The sequence below is a fragment of the Callorhinchus milii genome, unplaced genomic scaffold, assembly GCF_018977255.1.
Source record: "Callorhinchus milii isolate IMCB2004 unplaced genomic scaffold, IMCB_Cmil_1.0 Scaffold6, whole genome shotgun sequence".
NCBI lineage: Eukaryota > Metazoa > Chordata > Chondrichthyes > Chimaeriformes > Callorhinchidae > Callorhinchus > Callorhinchus milii.
In genome coordinates, this window is record NW_024704747.1 from 16,734,022 (window position 1) to 16,754,020 (window position 19,999).

The 19,999-nt window shown below is 39.1% G+C and overlaps 1 protein-coding gene across 1 annotated transcript; it reads left to right on the forward strand.

The window, feature by feature from the left end:
• Positions 1-321: 321 nt before the first annotated feature.
• Positions 322-18,368, forward strand: rbm44 (RNA binding motif protein 44). The gene is made up of 16 exons (XM_007890608.2): positions 322-459; positions 2,172-2,302; positions 3,917-5,679; positions 6,385-6,464; positions 7,789-7,983; positions 8,208-8,391; positions 8,644-8,693; positions 10,105-10,174; positions 10,431-10,509; positions 11,839-12,003; positions 12,579-12,664; positions 12,761-12,834; positions 14,225-14,498; positions 15,601-15,749; positions 16,047-16,185; positions 18,112-18,368. The coding sequence occupies exons 2-15, from the start codon at positions 2,179-2,181 to the stop codon at positions 16,174-16,176; spliced, it is 3,423 nt and encodes a 1,140-aa protein (XP_007888799.2). The 5' UTR covers positions 322-459; positions 2,172-2,178; the 3' UTR covers positions 16,177-16,185; positions 18,112-18,368.
• Positions 18,369-19,999: the final 1,631 nt, after the last annotated feature.

Consider the following 19,999-nt stretch of genomic DNA (forward strand, 5'->3'; position numbering starts at 1 on the left):
CGATCTCAGACCGTGAGATCAAGTCCCAGTGCAGCGCGAGGAACTCCCAAACTTCTGACTCAAGAGACCCAACACTGCCCTGGAGCGAGGCTGACCTGGTGCACGTGGAGAGGAGCACGTGGTGCTTCTGCCGCCCCAGACCCGCCCACTCACGGGGGCTCGTGACGCGCTTATGAGTGACACCTCCGACCAAGCAGCATTGGCCGAGGTAAGTGGGGAGGGCGGGGCGTACCTGTGCCTGAGCCAATGAGGGTTGGCGAGTTGGGTCCCGCCCTCGCCTCGCCTCGCCCCGGGATCAGTCTGACTTCCGGCGGCGTGGCGGGCGGGTCTTCGCGCTCGAGGCGGCGGCGGAGCGACGCGACGCGAGGGCTCCAGGGGATTGACGGTTACACAGCGGCTGTCGTGGAGGGCCGGGGACGGGGCCCATCAGCCCCCGCTTAGCGAGGAGGGATACTCCCGGTAAACTGTGAGGTTAACGGGGGGAGGATTGGAGGCAGACTCAGAGCAGGTTTGGGACACACGAGGGGCTGGTGAGGTTTGTAAGGAAAATGGCTGCCCTCAGTTTGACATAGCTTTGGGTGCCGGGCCCCCTGGGGAGGGCGCGGCAGAGGAGAAACCTCTGTAAATTTGCATTCAGATTACTAACCAACAGCCACAGCAACCTGGTTGTTAGTCGACTGGAGGAGCGCTTTTCTGGGGTAATAATTCCCCCCCCAAAAAATAATAATAATAATAAATTGGACACCCAATCCACGACTGTTTGTGGGAAACTGCTGTGTCCACTGCTTGGCTGCTGCGTTTCGCCCACAAGTTGTACAGTCAATTCACTTTACAGCATATTCCGTGAAGTGCTTTGAGACGTCTCAATGATGTGATAAGGTGTCATAATCAAATCAAGTATTATTATTATTGCCGATGCTTCACAGAAACGGGTTGTTCGACCGAACCTAACCTGTCTGAGCGTGGCAGCAAACTAGCAAATTGGCACATGGCAGCCCTTCATCAAAGGCTGTGAAGGGAACTTGTCTATCCGGGGGATTGTTGGCCAGGACACCGAGAGATATTTCCTTCTGTTTGCAAATCAGATAACGGGATCTTTAACACCCACCTAAACAAGCAAAGGGGACATTGGTTTGAAGCCTGATCTAATGGAATATCAACCTGGACTCTGTAAGCAAAGTCCTCGCATGGGACTTAAACACACAACATTCTGATTCAGAAACAAAAGTGTTACTAACTGAGCCAAGCTGACATGCTTTCAGAATGAATCTTTCTACTTTTTGTATAAATTGGACAAAGTCTCAGCATATAGCTATCAGTCTGTCTCTCGCCTCCGAGTCAGAAAGTTGTGGGTTCAACCCCTGCGTTAGGACTTTAACTCTCCAGTGCAGTGCTGGAGGTGTGCCACATTGACGGAGCTGTCCTTCAGATGAGAGTTAAACTGAAGTTCTGTCTGCCTGTTCAGGTGGACGTTCAAGAATCCATGGCACTATTTTGAAATTGAATGAAGTTTCTCTTGTGTGTTTTTAAATTATTAATCGTAAATTTTTGTATCCATCCCTAAAATGTTAACATTTTAATTTCACAATGGAACTATTTCTAGCACTCAGCAGAATATAGTCTGAACCCTCAGAAGATTTACAGAAATTTGGAATGTCTTCAGAACTCAACCAGTAGGTATATTCTGTGTAAAATAGCAGTAGTTATGGGAATTGGGACTATTTGTTTAAGAAGAACCTTGATAAAGAGGTTGCCTTATGAGGGCAGACACCTCTGACTTCAGGACTGCAAATGCCTAACTAGCATTTGTTATTCTTAAAAGTTAATAAGAGTAATCCATTCACCTTCTGTTTTGACTAAAATACACAGACTAGAAGAGCCACCAGAAGTTGGTGACCTTTTCCTTTTTCAGAAGTGTCTTGCCTAAAGTGGTTGTTCAAACCAAAGATCCCAGGTCACATCGGGCTAGAATTAATTAATATTTTGATCTGATTAATATGCCTTCATCTCTGAGGGTTCTCTGAACTTAGTCAAAGCTAGTAATCTGGTCTGACTTCCCATTGCAATTTTTTCTATGTTGGAGAGAAGTTTTTTTTGTAGCTTTTCATGATAATGAGAGAACTGGTAAAGTTTGATAGCTCTATGTGTTTGTTTATCTTATTTCTACCTAGATCAAGAATGCCTACATTTTACTGTATTTGGCCTTGTGACAAGTGTGATTACTGCAACACTTTAGGTGTGCGGAAATGTAGGAATTGTGGTGAGCCATTGAAAGGGGCAGAGCAGCCTATGTATCTGGAAGGTAGGTGCGCTGAAATAACTGTCCTTGTAGAATCTAAAAGAAAGTCTTCAATTAACCAACTGTATTTTCATAGTGTCAACTCTCCTTTTTTCAGCCCATCCATTTTTTTATGTATCTCGAGATGTGGGCGACACTGGCAGGGCCACCATTTATTGTGTCTCCTTGGTATTCTGTTCAGTATTGATACTACCCTAAATGAATATGCCCTAATGCCACCTACCTTACTTATAACTAACTCCTTTTGCTTTCTGTTAATGATTATTAAGTGCTGGCCATAATTATTTTACTTGCCTCATTGTGGCTTGTGGGTTTTTAAGTCAATGAAGGGAGCCTGGTGCTCATTTTGTCACATTTTGCCCCCGCTTGCAGAAAGCCAGTCAGCTGCTCCCACAAAGAACAGAATGGACTTACTTGTGCAAGTACGTTCGGTTGTGGATCAAGAGGTCGGCAAAATTCCATTATTGCAAAAATGGATAACAAGATTTTCATGCTTTGAAATTGCAACATGTCAGGGTGCCTTATAGGCGAGACAAAGCTGTATTGAAGTGTGATAACAGTTTCCCTGTGTGGAAAACATAGTGATCGCTCGGGGCTCCGGCCTGCTTCATGTCCCCTGCCTTACCCGCCCCACCATTAGCAAGCGGGCCTTCAGCCTCTCTACCCCACCCTCTGGAAATCCATCCTGCAATCTCTCTGCCTCGCTTCCTTCAAGACCCTCCTCTTCGACCATGCTTTTCAGTCGCCCTCCTACCCCTACCCGCTCTGCCCTCCACCACTCCTGATCCCAACCACCAACTTGGGTGCAGATGCCTGACTGTCCAGCACCTCGAAACGTCCTCCTGACGTGAAAGGTGCTATACAAATGTAATTTATTTTTGTTGTTGGATGGTTATATCATTCCCAGGTAATTCTTTTAAACTAGATGTCATCAGGATATTCATGTTTTAACAAAAATATTCAAAAGCTTACCAGGAAATAAGAGAGAAAAAGAAGCTTTAAATGTTAAACATAATCATTTGTAACTCATTTTTAAATGGTAATAATAATAATAATCCTTGCATTTGATATAGCGCTTTTCACGTCTTCTATAAGTCTCAAAGTGCTTCACAGAATATACTGTAAAGTGAATTGACCATATATTTGTGGGCGAAATGCGGCAGCCAATTGCGCACAGCAGTGTCCCACAAACAGTCGTGGATTGAAAATGACCAATTTATTATTGTTTTTTTGGAGGGATTATTATTAGGCGTGTGGAGTGAGGAAACCTGCCCAAGGTTTCACCCTGCCTGGAATTGAACCCAGGTGTCTTGCTTGCAAGGCGAGTGCTCTAACCATTGAGCTACAGGACTCAATTGCAATCAGATAAAGCTCTTTTGACAAACTATACTGCTGTCCTCACAATCCTCTCACATAATTTGTTTCTTTGGAAGCACTTTGTTAAGTAAGTTCAGTGCTTAATATCACGTTATCCCATAAATAATGAATAAAACAAAAACTAACGAGAGAAGTTTAGTGCAGGCCAAGCCCTGAACAGATTTTGAAGTTGAGTAGAAATGGGATTGTAGAATGTAAACATTTTATTTATTACACTAAAAAGTCTTGTGAATTTCCTAGATAAGAATATGCTTGAAGCACACAACCAGAGAATCCTTACTTCTTGTCCAAAAGCAGCAAAAGGTCTCCTGTGCTTCACAACAACTAGAACTCCTTGTACTGTGAACCAGCTGATGGGTGGAGAGGGTGACTGTGCAAAATCCACCAAACAACTGTTTGACTATGAAGACAGCATAAGCTCCCTTGATACAGGGTCCAAGATTCAGTTTAGCGAAGAAATCGTAAAGGCAAGCCTCGAGCTTTCAAAATCTTTGGACTCTGTTTATGAAGCAAATCAAGATGTGAAAGGAAATAGCACGTTTTCAGACCTTGAGCAAGGAAAATGTCTTGAAGTGGGGTTAGCAATGGAAATCTCACAAGAAATGAATTTGTCCTTGGACACAGAGTTTGACATGTACAGAAAGCTGCATGTAATGTCACTAAAGCAGGCAGTTGGCAATGGCTGTTTTCAGGAGTGTAAAGGAGAACGTTTGCAACAGTACTTTCCAAAATGTAATGTTTCTGAGTCACTAGATGGTTTAGATCAGGAAACACTTCCTGATTATTGCAGCATGGACAGCACTGAAAATTACATTCGGTTCGATGACGACAATAATTTGCGGCATGAACAGATTTGCACTGAAATGCAAAATCCAACACCATTCTCTGACTTTCAGAATCCTGCAAATTTGAACTGTTATTCAGACTATCCTATTCGGGTCGAAGAAATAGATGAAGCCTCTTTTTTTTCTGCTGTCACTTCAGCGCAGAAATCATTTGTAAATGAGGACAGTGCTTTTTCTATTCCTGCAGAAAGATCATCTGTAGAACCCTTTGTAGCCTGTAAATCATCAGGAAGCCCAGAGGTTGATGTTGAAAATAATGTGATCGATCATTGCAGGACTGACCTCGATAAATCAATTGACATTCAGACTGAGCTCTTATTACCAGATTGCACTACTCCAAGTCAACATTATATTCCTTGTCAAATAGAGGAATTTGCTAATGACCACTTTGACGGTGCGACACCAACAAATGCTGAATTAAATGTAAGAGCTGACATTTTCGTCCCTAGCACATTTTCAAAAGCTGAGAATTGCATACAAAGTGAAAATGACTCAAAACAAAGCAACAGTTGGGCACAATATAGTATATTGTCTACGTATGGAACTATAGATGACTCCTGTGAATCCGCTGTACTTGACACTGAGGTCTCAAGAGATGCAGATCAGCTGAAATTATTTGAAGACTCATTTGTGTCAGCTGCTGGTGATAGCATAGTCTTCGGTTCAGAACTCAACTGTGATGCAACTAGCCACATGAATGACCTCTGTATACCATTAACTATGACTGGAGGCAATAATAAATCTGTCAATTGTGAATACCAGACATCAGAATTTATAACTGGAGATGGCACTTTAACTGAAGAAATTTCTGTTGGCACCAAAGTGAAACATGCTTACTGTTCCAGCACAGATATTATCAAAATAGACCAGGGTATTGATGCCTGTACTGACTTTCGAGTTAATTTTACCATAGACAAAGCCACTATGGCCAAGAGTTCTGTAATTAACAAAGCTGAGAACACAGATATAACTTTGATGAGCAAAAATAGACCAACTCTAGGTCAAAGTGGAACATGCAGGAGTGTTGCTTGTAACACTAAGTGGTCTACTATTGCATTTTCTGCGAAAGCACAAAATACCCAGACAACTGAGATTGGTACAGAGGAGAAATGCACCAATACTATCTTGCAGACAACTGATTTAAATTCATACTTAAAGGTACAGTAACATTTGTAATGTGCAGTACTAGATACTTTGGGTTAATGTCTAGTTTTTCCTGGCAAAGTAATACATGTAACTAGCAAAATCAGAAGGAATATTTTGGCTTGAGACTTCTTAGTTTTGAAATCCAGTGTGTTTCCAGCATTTGTGCCTTCAAGAGTCTATCTTCTCATCAGCTCCCAGTTTTGTTTCTGATGTTCCAATCATAGCTGTGTCCTCCAATGGTAATCTCATTTGATGCTTGGGGCTCAGTGAGATGAGATTGCGAGTTGACTGATTCCTTCCTCCTGAGTCCAGAGAGATAGATGATGGCCATTGTGCTCCTCCTATTGCTGAATCACCTGAGATCAGCTAACTAGGAAGAGACTGATCATTCAGTTCATCTCTAGGCTGAGCATTGCATACAGCAACTTGCGTTTATATAGCACCTTGCACATGGGGTAGTATTTTGGAGCACTTACTGAACTGAATCACTGAGGAGCCCAGGGAATGCTTTGAAAGAACTGAAGATGTCTGCTCTGGAGGAGAAACAGGCTGTTTGTGCCTGCTTAAAATCTGCTAAAGGGTCATGTGCCCCAGTGGTTTCCTAATTTGGGTAGCCATTATCTCGTGGTATGTGATACTCCCACGTTTGAAGAATAATGCCGAATACTGATACTCAAACAATGCTTCCCTTGTTCTATATTATTTGTCTTCATGCAGGAATTGGATGCTAATAGATATAAAACCAAATTGAAGAAAGCCCTGGATGAACTTGCAGAGCTGAAGAAAAAATATAAGAGGTATTGTTAACTCTGCAGTAAATTGTTAGATTAATAACTCGTTTAAATGCATTCTAATAAGTCATATATACTTGAATGAGAAATTTGTATTTAAAATGACCAGATGAAATTTGGGAAGTTTAAAAAGCTTTTTAATTAGTATTAAGTTAGGTTACTAACCTATTAAAATCAACAGCTAATGTAACTTTCCAGCACTTCTCCCTGAACTTGTACTCTTTCCATCCACTCCAAGCTTCTTTGCCAACTAAACATCACTTCCTGAGACACCCCTTTCTACAAAAATACAAAAAACAATTTGCATTTCTATAGCACCCTTTATGCAGGGTAGCGTCTCGGAGCACTTAATAATAATCATTGACTTCTTCAGAAATCTAGAAATGTTTCCTACTCCTAATCTCTGACCCCTGATCTTATTGGAGTCTAGTTGGTCTTACTAATGCCTACTTATTTGATTGGCATCCAATGAGCTGGGCTTAATGGAATTTGAGCTCCCTATTATTCAGTAGAGCGAAATTGCTGACTTGGGTCTGGGTTATTATACCCCATGCCCTTGCTGAGGAGGTCACAAGTGATGTATTTTATAGTGTCCAAAAGCCAAGGAGGATTTGGGTGCATTCCCAGACTCAGATATTCAAACATATTTCTCAAAGACAGTATGCTCTAAGACCGTCACTCTTCAAAAACACTGTGTGCCCTTGAGGTTGACCTCTAGGACTCTTGTTTCCATCAAACCCCTGGTAGAGGGAGATAGTGTTGTCATTTTTAAATAATGGATAAATGCTATTGGTAAAAAGCATGCTGTGCTTAGGATCTTTTTGCCATATGCACCTTATGCTTTCAGTATCTGCAGAGATACTTTTGTCACTTATCATTTGTTCCTTCAAAGTGTATTTGATAGCCTATTTAGCCTTCCTCTGTACTGTAAATGTCTATGGTTCTATATACATTTCCACAATCAGATGGAAAAAGATAGTTCCCAAACTGGTCCAAAGTGAATGACCCCATTCTGGGATGCACACAGCTCTTCTGTCCGATAATGTCCTCTTCTCTTGACTGTACTGTTTCTCACTTTCTTTCTAATGACGATGTTCAGTCCCAACCTCTGTGGGTTATTGCTCATTTACTATATAGGGACGTTTGTGAGTTACGTTCCTGCTTTTGGTTGAAGAAAAGTTAACATTAGAAATGCAGCAGGATCTGCATCAAACTGCCTGCAATTAATATTTTCCCCTCAGTTTAGTTGTTCAAACAATGCAAAGAGTACCTTAATCAAAATGCAGATCAGAGTCCAGTTTCTAAATGTTTTTTCACACTGTATTTAAAGTATAGAGCTGCAGGAACAACATCCTCTTTCTGGTACCAAGGATGTAAGTCATCCATCCAGCTGCTGCAGCAAAATGAAACAGAGGGCTATAAAGGCTGAATTGCAACTATTGAACATGCAGTATTGGATGTGTCAGCAGCATTGCTGGAAAATTCATAGCCTTACTATTGAGGAAAGTGCCTTTAGTGATTTGGGGTAAGTCTTATGCTTCATTTGTTATGGTGGCTATTTTCAGTATAAGCGTAACTTATAATTTGTATATGTTTGATTCATTTTGTTCATTTCTAAATGCTGAAACAGTAGGGTTGTAAAAGCTGGAATTGTAGTCACAGGTTGGTCCCAATTTTTGTTGACATAATGTACAATTGTTTTGAGAAGCGGATGCTAACAATAACCTGGGTTTTATTTTTCTTGAATAGGTCGTCATTGTTGGACATTCCAACTGAGTATAGTTCGGCTGTTTCATCTGTATTACAGGAACTTAAGGTTAACTATGAGAGTATGAAAGAAAGAGTGCAACATGGAATATCTCTGGACAATCTTCCTCTCTTGTCTGTTGAGATAAAAGGACCTTCACGCATTACAAACTTTGTTCCCGCTACAGTATGGATCTTTTTTTAAAAAAATAACTTTCATTTGTTAGAAAATGGTTGTGTATTGTTTATTTGCTTTCAATTAATTGTAACATGTACATCAAGTTTTGATTTTTATGTAATGCCTGAAGCAATCACTGAGTAATTAGAAGTGTTGTCCTACTACAGTAAATGTTTTCAGATGTCAGCTTTCCAACAGAAAATACATTTTATATTTTTAGAAGATTTGCTTTTACATGTTTGGAATTTTTTCCTGTTATAGTTGGGAAACCCGAAATTGATGTCCGAACATCAGAAACATCTGAAAAATGGGTAAATAAGTTCTCCAGAAATTTCCAGCTTCCCGTTGGTTGAATTTATTTTTATTGCTGAATCACACCAGACTTTCATTGTAATTCCTTTAGAAATTCTTTTTAGAAATTAATGTGATGCTAAAATTGTGCCTTTTGCTTCTGTTCCACTCGTAGAGATGCTTAATGTACTCAGAAGAGAATACAATCCCTTCCCTGACTTATCCCTTCAGGGGAGGAATTGTAATGGATATTTTTTATATTTTCCATGTTTTTCTCGTTGCCTTTGATAGAGGTGGCTTACTGGGTTTGACATGTTACCTCTTTTCCCTGTTGTAAGCAGTTATAGTTCCTTCCTGAAATCTTCCTGTTGATCTGAATTCCTTAAAGATATACTCTGAATTTAAGTATTGGTAAATTTGAATTGTGGTTTCCCCCTATTGGTGTTGACCTTGACTAGTCTTTCCTGAAGACAAACATGGGCTTTTATGAAAAATATAACTTTCCCGAGCTTCTCTGATTTGCACTAGTTGAGAGTGTCTGCAGCATTATCTTCACGTAAGGTGCTGTTATATGAGTGGGATCAGGGATACTGATGGTTTTGTTGCTGGAGCCTGTCAAGAGTCGATCCATGAACATAGAAGTCCATTCAGCTCATTTTGCCTGTTATTTCAGTTTATTAGATGATGTCAGATCTTTTATTTTTTCCTGTCATTTTTCCATATCCCTTATAACCCCTACTTCACAAGTATTGTCTAACATCCCAATTGATTCTTCCTCTATGGGATTCTAGGGTAGTGCCTTCCACATTTTCTCACCATTCTAGATGAATAAAATATTCTGATTTCACTTCTAACTGCCCTAGCTATAATTTTAAGATTATGTCCCTCGTTTTTTTTAACCGTTCTCCCAAAGGGAAGAAGCTTCAACTCTTTAACATGTCAATTCCCTTTATTAAATTAAACTCCTGAATTGAAATGCCCTTTAATGTTCTTAAATGCAAGATTTATAATTCAAATCTAACCATGTTTTCATCACAGTCCAGCCAGGTACAGACAGCCCAGGTATAGACACCACTGCACACATTCCAGGGCTGGTATACCTTTTCTAAGATAGGATGCCTACAACTGAGCAAAGTTTGAACAGCACATTGTATAAAGCATCTCTGTCTTCTCCCTTAAATAGGGAGTCATAAAATTGCATGATTGTTTTTTCATTGTATATTACTATAATTTGCTGCCTCTGGATTAGAGTTGATATGGCATGATCATGGAGAGTTCTATTTAGCACTATGAATCAGTTTCAGGCACACTACATTTAAACAATATTTCCAAAAAACTCTGTTTCTTGAATTTTAGTGGAAGTAGAATTTGAAACTTAACATTTTGTGCTGAAATAATAGTTGAGATTCAAATGGTTTGTCTTTTATCTAGAACCGAGACAGCTGCAGTCAATGTGCCATTGCAGGGACTTTCTTCTGGAAGAGCTGTGGGCGATACACAGGTTTGTCAAAAGTACTGAGAAAAAAATAAGTCTGAAATAAAACACTGTTCAAATCAGCACTTAAGTGAGGTTAACAATTTTGGCTTTAGCACTTTTGGAGGAGTTTTTGTCCAACACCATTATTTGAATAGGTCAGTGTTATACAGAAAAGTTTATGCATATTGTAATTTTGCATCTTGAAAGTTCGCTGGCTTTAAAGAAATAGTGTAAATTTTGATGCAAGTTTATTTCCAAAGTCTGTGGTTTTTCGTTGCAGGATCAGAGTGATCATTGGCAGCATGCAACAGATAGAAGAGTTCAAATACAGACTGATTGTGTAAATACTAAAAATCTAGGTAAGATCAGTAACAAAAAAGAGAAAATAGTATTTATCAGGAGAAAGCATAGACCAAGGCTTGCAATTTGGGAAGACCTCTCGATTTGAAAGGCACTGTATAAATGTAAATTGTATGTGCTATTTAGGATAACAAACTTTCTCCTTCCTATACCGGGTAAAATATATTCTTTTGAGGACTCCACTCATTGAGTCCCAGGGAAAAGCTTTGTACCTGCTAAAGTACTATGAGAGCAGAGAATGCAAACTGAAAAGGCCAAGATCCAATAGTATTGTATTTGAGTGTTATAATTTGGGCCAATTGAAAAGTGGAAATAATTGCCGAAAATTGCTGGGAGATTTGCCAAATTTTGCAGGTACATTGTAGTGCCAACCTACATTTTTTCACTTTTTTGATAAAAACTAAACATAACACATATTAGATTGTTGCAATTTTTTTGGAACAAGGGGCTCAGCTGAGGACCAGTGTCGTGACTGCAGGGCTGCAGGAGCTCACCACCTCCTGCCTCTCGGGGCACAGCAACAGAGACTGAGACCCACAGAGAGAGACACACTCACAGACACAGAGACACACATTCTTAGCAAGAGAGACACAAACATACACTCATAGATACAAAGAGACCTAAACACACGTAGATAGGAGAGAAAGTTGCACACATTCACACAGAGACACTCATAAACATACACACACACATAAAAGAGACAATCATAAACATACATACAGAGGAGACAGACACAGACACACTCACACAGAGACATCACAAACAGACACACGTACAGAGGAGAGAGAGACACTCCCCTAGACACTCACGAACCCACTGACAGACACTCACAAACACAGGGAGAGAGAGACGCACAGTCAATCTCAACAGCGGGGCTTCCGAGTGGAGTGAAGCCACATTTCCTGCTTGCGCGTTTGGAGCCGCTCTGCCCACAGTAGCGACGGGTAAACAGCGCAGAGGCGTAGGTGCCAGAAACTTCATTTTGTAGTGTTTTTATGCGGAGGATGCTGTTTATAGTGGATTCCATGGAAAAATTCCGGCTGCATGTTTCTATTGGCCCAGGTTATAACTTGGCTCCTTACAACAAGTGTTTAGTTTGAAATATAGGCTAGTTTGTTTGACTTTTAGTCCAACAAGTGATATTTTTGATGTATTATGTTTTTGTGATTTTTTTGTGGCTTTCATTATACAGTACTTTGCATTTTAACTATATTGTTTGTGTTTATCATGCTAAACATTTCTGTCAGTTAACATTGCATCACTTATAACATATATAAATGTGTAGTTATCCCAGAGCTTACTGCTGTATTTGTTTGTTTTGTGTATAGTCAAAGATCCAGAAGTCACCGATGATTGGTTCGATGCGCAAGAGAATGTAACTGCTTCAGGTAGCTCCAGTTCTGTACAAGGGGATTCAAAAAGCAGCCGGGGCCTTCTGACAGGTGCTGAGGATACAGAGAAAAACACTGAAGCTGGAAAAATAAGAGATTTGTGTAGGTGAAAGAGAACAAATTGCCTCTGGATTTGTCACTTTAAATAAAGCATTGAAACTGCTTCTCATTACCCCTAAAGCTGGTCGAGCAAATTGTAGGGATGTGTTGGTCTAGGTCTTCTTGTCTTGTGAGACATCCACATTTAATGCTTTGGTTGCGTATTAGAGAAAGCTCAACTTGCATACTGGACTATTGAGTTACTTATGGCTACTGTCAGCATTAATAATCTAGACAATAGTTACAAATAGTTTAATTTTTTTACACTTTTACTTCCTCTCCTATCCCTCCAGCCTCTTGCTGGGTCTGTTAATGGGAATGATATTCTAGGTCGTTAGCATCAACCACTTGGTATCCAGCTTGTGGCTGAGGAATTTGAAGCTTTATTTGCTGGACAATATTTTCTGCACATGAAACAAGAAGAACCAAACAAGAATTAACATGTTAAATTGAAGACGGATAATTTAATGACACTGCATAGCATCATTTTTATATTGCCATTGTTTGTAAGAGCAAACCGTGCTTGTAATTTGGTTCTAAAACTTTTAATAGCTTATTTTAATTTCTTTGTGTTGCAGCTTTTTGCATTGGTAAATCTATGACAAAGGAAAGCGTTCAAACACGCTACATTTATGTAGACAGGCTATCCAAAAGCATGACAGGGGTATGTCTTATTGGCTTTCATTTTCAATACCACTTAATTTCAACTGTAAAGCTTATTATAGTGCTTTGAGTGACAGCGAGGCCTTTTTTTCCCTAGATGGAGATAAGAAACCTTTTTCAGAAGTACCAGGTTTCTGGAGTTTGGCTTGGCAGTTTACGGAGTGAAGACAGGTAATATGTTTTAAAGGGCATCAGTATGCATAGCCAGATTAAACATGGAATGTTCCTCCATTTCTTCCAACAATGCTCTGTCACTGCCTCATCTGCATCCATGCCCCGAGTGATCTTTTTTGCCCAGTGAAAATAAAGATTCTGTCCCAGTGTGTGGAAAGAGACGTAAGTCTCAGAAATGTGTATACTTAGCTGACATGCAGTTAGGTAATGATTCCACAAGATATCGGAATAGGACAGAGAAGGAGACCAGATGGCTTTTTGCTTTGTGGAAACAATTGGAGGTGAAACATAACTGATGAGTGGGTCAGAGAGATCGTGCAGTGGAGTTACACCATTAAATGAGAATTGTTTTGTCAGGAAAGCCGTGGTGATATAGTCAGCTGAAATGAGTGGTGTGGCTTGAGGTATGTCTGGTTTGCACAGACAATATATCCTTCAGTATAGCCTCTATTTTTGGCATATTCTGGACTCTTGTCTTGTGATTGTTAGGCTCTGGTCATCATTGTTCTATTTGCTTAAGAATGATATCTTGCTCACTCCCAAATTACTCCTTAGTTATTTCATTCCAATCCTAAGTAATTCTGACATTCTTCATTGTGACAGTAAAGTTGTTTGCTTGTAGGGCTTTTAAATGATAACAGAAAACATACTAAAACCTTATAGTCTTGTGACTGGTTGTGCTTAAATCTTCACCAAACCATTGCTCACTCTATAATAGAGAATGCTTCCTAGCCTGCATCAGTAGTTGTAGATCCAGTGTATCGAACATACCCTTAACCTTATTGATCAAATCAGACTCAAGAGATCCCAGCGCATTCACTTGTAAGTTTTCTACAATATTCACGCATTGCCTCCTGTTTTTAACTAGAATAACTATCCTCCTTGGGGGGAGAGTTAATTGTGTCCTTGGGGCTGAGCTGGATGCAAGGTGCCGTGCTTGGTAATGGAATGTTGGAATCCAGACAACCTTACGTAGTGTGCAGATGGCCTACATTCGTCTGATTTGGATACTCAAGCATCGTGATGGGTTTCCATATGCTTCAGACACTCATATGACCAATTAAAAAAAATTAACCAGAGGATCAGTCTGTATTTTGCGTGTATAAGTATTTAGAATGATACCACGTGGTACTGCTTAATTGTGTTGACCACTTCTTTAGAAAAATGTAATATTGCACCTTTTCAGATAATAGGACAGCTTAATAATCAAAAAAAAATAAGGTTTATTATTATTAATCAGGAGTTGGATTTAAAATAGATAAATAACTTGAAATTGTAGGTTGATGCAATAACCTCAAATTTTGAAGTCCGTATTTTTGCATTTGACTTAAAGTTGTTTATGGTTGTCGTACGAAGGATACCATCAGAGTGTTTCATTTTGTGTTAGGTGCGGAGTACTGAGAGTTGCCTCTGCCTCTTTGGCCACATTGGCAGTAGATGAAATGAACGGAAGGGAACTCCACGGAAAGATCATCAACGTCCACTTGGCAAAGGTTTCCGGAGGTCACATGCTACCAGTATTTACTTACTCACAGCCTCCAGCATTTCATACAGTTCAAACCCCTGATGGCAAAATGTTGAGTTCTGAAGTGGAGGTGCAGCAGTCTTCTGTAGTGGCTTCTTCTGCACCAACAAAAGTTCCAAACACAGCATCTCATAAGGTAATGAAACCTGAAAGGAAAAATTGCACAGGTATGTACAGTGCTGGTGTGTTGACATATATATTGTATTTTGATTTAAATTGTTTTAGTAATGCACTTTTAGATTCAGGTATGTTCGTTACATTCAAATGTTAAATCTTATTCATTTCAACTTGTGTTATTAGGTTGACTTTCTATCTAACCTTTTTTTTAAAAAAATATTGATATGCATTTCCATTTAAAAGACTTGGAGTTATCTTACCTCTAACTATCTTGTACTTTTTGTTGGCCTCTGAACTTTGCTGCATTAATCCTGCCTTGTTTGCTACCTATTGCGATGGCTCAGTTGCTAGATTCACTGTCTTGTGTGAAACTTCTCACTGCATGCAAGTCTTAAGATCGTCTGCATCAAAAGAAAGGAAATGTGGAAAAGCAACCAGAGATCACGGTACTAGGGACATCAGTTTACTCTTTTTGTGATGAGCTTTCTCAAGTTGAGTTCTTGAGAGTTGTGAAAACAATATTCTATTTTTCTGATTTCATTTTGATTCCAGTTTGGATAAATGACATAATCTTGGTAGTGAATACATGGGATGACACTTTATAACTGTTTGATACGATGACCATCATCGCCTCTAGTTATCACAAGGACCAAATTTGCTATTGTTTGGTGTTTAACATTGAACAATCACTAGGTGGCAGCGATGTCAGAGAAAGCTCGGATGTTGCCTTCCTTTAATAGTATTATGGTGAAAAAAATTATTGAACTAAAAAGCAAACTTATCCAAGATGACAACTGACTATGTGAAAGAGAATCAGACAGGAGAAGGGATGTACAACCATCTTTGGTGTTAACAATAACGTACATTTATGTAGCCTCCTTTACATAGGGTAACATTTCAAAGGGCTTTACAGTGAATGTGTTGAACACTGAGCAAGGGGGAGGTAATAGGATAGAAGTGGGTTAAGCATTAAATAATTAGCATCTGCAATAATAATCACACTGAAGAATTATGAACTCACTCATTTCACTAATTTCAACTGCATTAGAAGATTGTGTTGGAATATATACAGTAAAATCACTGTTCCTGGTGTTTGTTAAACTAATGTTTAACTGCATCAGCAGGTGAACAGAAGAAAATACAGGCAGATGCAGGCTCTTCAGGGAACTCCGACCACAACAGGAATTTTCATTCCTCAAAATTCAGCTAATCTAAGCAGTTTCAATAAATTAATGAAGACCCTCGTGGAAATGCATCCCGATACAAACAGGTAAGAGATGGTTTCAGCCTGTTAATCCTTGCAAAATATTCTGACAGCTTTTAGTCCTCAAAACATTTTCTTTAAAAATATCATCCATTCATTGCTGATTACTGTAAATAAATGCTTGATCTGCATTTGTATAAATGGTGCTATATTTACTTGAAAGTACTTGATTGATTTTTCAGGTAAGTGGCATTCATATGTGGAACTGCTTGATTTGGATACTCTTAGCTTGGTTTTCTGCATGTGTCAGACACCTGGCTGACCAAAAAAAAGACTTAACAATTGTTTATAATTTTTTTTTAGAGATGCTATCATTGAAGCGTTGAAGGAAGTGAAAGCAAATAATAAGGGGTTTCTCAATGGTCTGGCTCTCAATACAATTGTGCAGATGACCTCTGCTATACTGAAAAGCCGTCCATCTGTAAATGGTTAAGAGTGAAAGGTATGATCATCCGGCTGGAGCCAAAGTCTTTTTTTAATTAAATATTCCTACATTATTCATCTTCTCTGCTCAATTTAAATTTTCACCGAATAACTATCCAATTCCATCTTGGATTTGCTCAAACCATCTACTTATTTGGGTAGTCTAACCTATCTTACATAAAATATTTAAATCCTATCTGTTACTTTCCCTTTTCTGAGCTAGAATCTATATCTCTATGTTCTAGGTTTTTGTTTACCATATCACTAACTCCTGCATTAAAAGCTGAAGAAATTAAATTGACTAATTACATAATGCAAACTATAAATGGTATAATTTTAGGACACTAAAAGATGTATGCAATCCATGTCATCTAGTAACCTAGGTAGCAAAAGCTTTGCAGAGTTGCGATATCGTTTTGCACTCCGACGAAATCCTCTGCTGCAGTCAGTTCATTCTCAAATGTCAGGCTCAGCATAGATCAGCAAAACGGCCACTCTGCCCTTTCTGGGAAATTAACAGCTACGAGTAAACCGTTCAAATATCTCGCTGGCACGATGGTGCTGTAGAAGGCATACATATAACTTTGTTTGCTAATAAAATGTGAATATTTAGTCCATGTGTTTGAGTTTACTGTGTACAGCCACGGTACAGTAAAACTCACATAAGTCATATCAGTCAGGGCCATAACATTCAATATGATTTACCTGAAATCCAAATTGTGGGCAAACTACAAATCGAATAAGTACGATCTAATCAATAATCTGCACGGCGCATGAGTAATTTAATGCAGCCGGTAAGTGTGCATGTGGTACCTCGTCATTGGAGCCGGTAAGTGTGCATGTGACGAGTCAAGGCTACGTTTCCTGATTTCAGTGCATCTTACCCGTTGGAGCATGCCCACTTACCAGCAAGCATTGAATCGCAGGAAATGGAAGTTCTTTTGCGCATCAGGCAATGGTTCAAGACTATGTTTCCCGCGATTCATTGCAGCTGGCCGGTAAGTGCACATGGTTGTGGAGTCCTGTAGCTCAGTGGTTAGAGCACTCGCTTTGCAAGTGAGAGACCTGAGTTCAATTCCAGTCAGGGCGAAACCTTGGGCAAGTTTCCTTACTCCACACGCCTAATAATAATCCCTCCAAAAAAACAAAATAATAATAAATTGGTCATTTTCAATCTACGACTGTTTGTGGGACATTGCTGTGCGCAATTGGCTGCCGCGTTCGCCCACAAATATACAGTCAATTCACTTTACAGTGTGTTCTGTGAAGCGCTTTGGGACGTCCTCCCGACGTGAAAAGCGCTATATCAAATGCAAGGATTATTATTATTATTATTATGGTTGATGGATCAAGATGCCATTGCCCTCAATTCAATGCAGCCGGTAAGTGTAGGAGTAATGGACGACGGGAGCAGCGTTCTTAGGTGATAAAAATGACTAGTGCAAAAAAACTAAATGGTTTTGATTGTAAACTGAATGGGACACAGGTAGATATACGACTTAGACGATTATATGATTGAAAAAGATAAGACTTATGGGAGTTTTACCATATTGAGTTTTATATATTACTTTAATCAGTTTCTTTAGTCTCCTCCATTCCTTCATTGCAAGCATGGTTCAAGAATAGAAAACTTTTTGACAGGAAGTCAGACTTTGTTACAAACGGTTGATCTATTGTTTCCGTTCCTGCACTTTTCACTTATTTGAAACCTGATATCCCAGCTCTCCTTCATTGCTGTCCTGTCTAAAGGGGTCTTGGTATATTCCTAGCCCCGAGGGCAGTATATTTGGAAGTGGAAAGTATTACATTTATAGTGGTGAAAGGAAAGGTTCATTGACCTGTTTTGCTCTTTTTTCAGCAAATGTAAACTTCAAACATGCAAGAATTTTTTTTGTGAAAGTGGCTTTTGGATATGTGCGAAATGCATTAATTGTCTTTTTTTTAGTTTTCCAGAAAAATATAAAATGCTGAGGAAATCCATTGAGATCTCGTTGCAGGCTTCTGCAGAATCAGATTTTTGGGTTTAAAATCTAATGTTACTGCGAATATCATTTTTGGATTTGAGTTTAATAACCGACAGGAATTGTTTGGTATGATGACCAAAGGCATTTTCGTCCTGATGTGCTGATTAATAAATTGTATTTGTTAAGATTTTAAATTCCTTCTTTGTTTGAGAAAGTTGAATAAACAACTAAGAAGCATTAAGGTGTGTCTATTGCACTAAGGTGTGTCTACAGTTCTGTGTCTGTTGTACTTTAAATTGGTGTTCTGCCTTCAAATAGGGACTGTCCTATGCTTCAACAGCTGTGCATGAAGATGCAGTGAGAGTAACTGGTCTGCGAGAAACTGGTCTGCCAAACATAGTTATATATTTTATATGTAACCCATTTGACTTGTTATTTTTTTGCTCTATAAAAAAACTACCACTATGCTGAAATTCCCCTTCACAATCTTGAAACTGTGCCCTCTTGGCATGTATGGCAATCTGAATATATTACTTGTAACTAGCTGTTACTTGATAGCCTTTTATAACTTGCCTACAAAGAACACAGTCACTAAATTTTAAAGTAAATCCCATGAAGTGCTTTGAGATATCCTCCTGATGTGAAAGGCACTATATCAAATACAAGGATTTTTTTTAAAAACAGGTACAGGGGAGAATCTAGCTGATATTTAGCTTGTTTCCTCTCCACTCTCTTGTGTTTTTTGAAATAGTTTGGTAGCTTCCCTGCTGAGAGGCAAATCATTCCCCAATATTTTCCTAACTGTAAATCTCAATTATTTCTTTCATTATGTGAAAGATAATTGTGTCCCGCTGAGTTTTCATTAGATGGTGGATCCTGCCATTCTGAGAAAGATGCTTGATATTAACATTAAAATTGCAAAAGAGAAAGTTTAGTTGGTTTTATGAATGCTCCTTCAGATGTATTACGATCAACTAAATTGCTTTCTTTTAAATTCACCGTTTGCCATAGATTATTTAAAAGATTATTTTCCATGTGCTCATGATTTGCCTTGGATTTCTTATTTATTGTAAATTGTAATAATAATAATCCTTGCATTTGATATAGCGCCTTATCACGTCCTCAAGACGTCTCAAAGCGTTTCACGGAATGAAACGTGGCAGCCAATTGTGCATAGCAGTGTCCCACAAACAGTCATGGATTGAGGGACCAAATTATTATTTATTTATTACTTTTTGAATGGGATTATTACCCCTGGAAAAGAGATCCACCAATCAACTAATAGCCGGGTCTCTACTTCCTGCTAGGTGAGCATAGATGTGTGGAGTAAGGAAATCTGTCCTAGGTTTCGCCCTACTGGGAATCGAACCCAAATCCTCTCGCTTGCTACAGGACTTCACTCTGTTGAGGAAAAGTTTGAAACTGGATCGAGCCTACCCAAACTAATTTCACATGGGATCCCTACAACCAGCAGACAGTAAACTCATCAATCTGGAGTGTGTTGGATCCAGCTCCCAGAAGAACAGACTTGTGACCAATTCATTGGTGAACAATCTATTTTAAAAATAAGAAAAATACATATTTTAAACAAAATATGGCATCACGGGCACACAAACCTACATGGTGTTAGGCTTAAAACCACAAACAAAATTGTTTTTAATATAAATTTCATGTGGAATTTTAGAAATGTTTAATTCAGCCTTAATTTGGAAGCTAGTGTTCCATTTTTTGGGCTACTATGAATGAAGCTCAATCAAGACTGAATTTAAGACTACATAATTTCTTACAACCTTAACTGCTAAAGATATTATCAAGGTTTAAGAGAATTAAAAAATTCAGCCTTTAAACTTAAACTCCCTTCCACCCAAA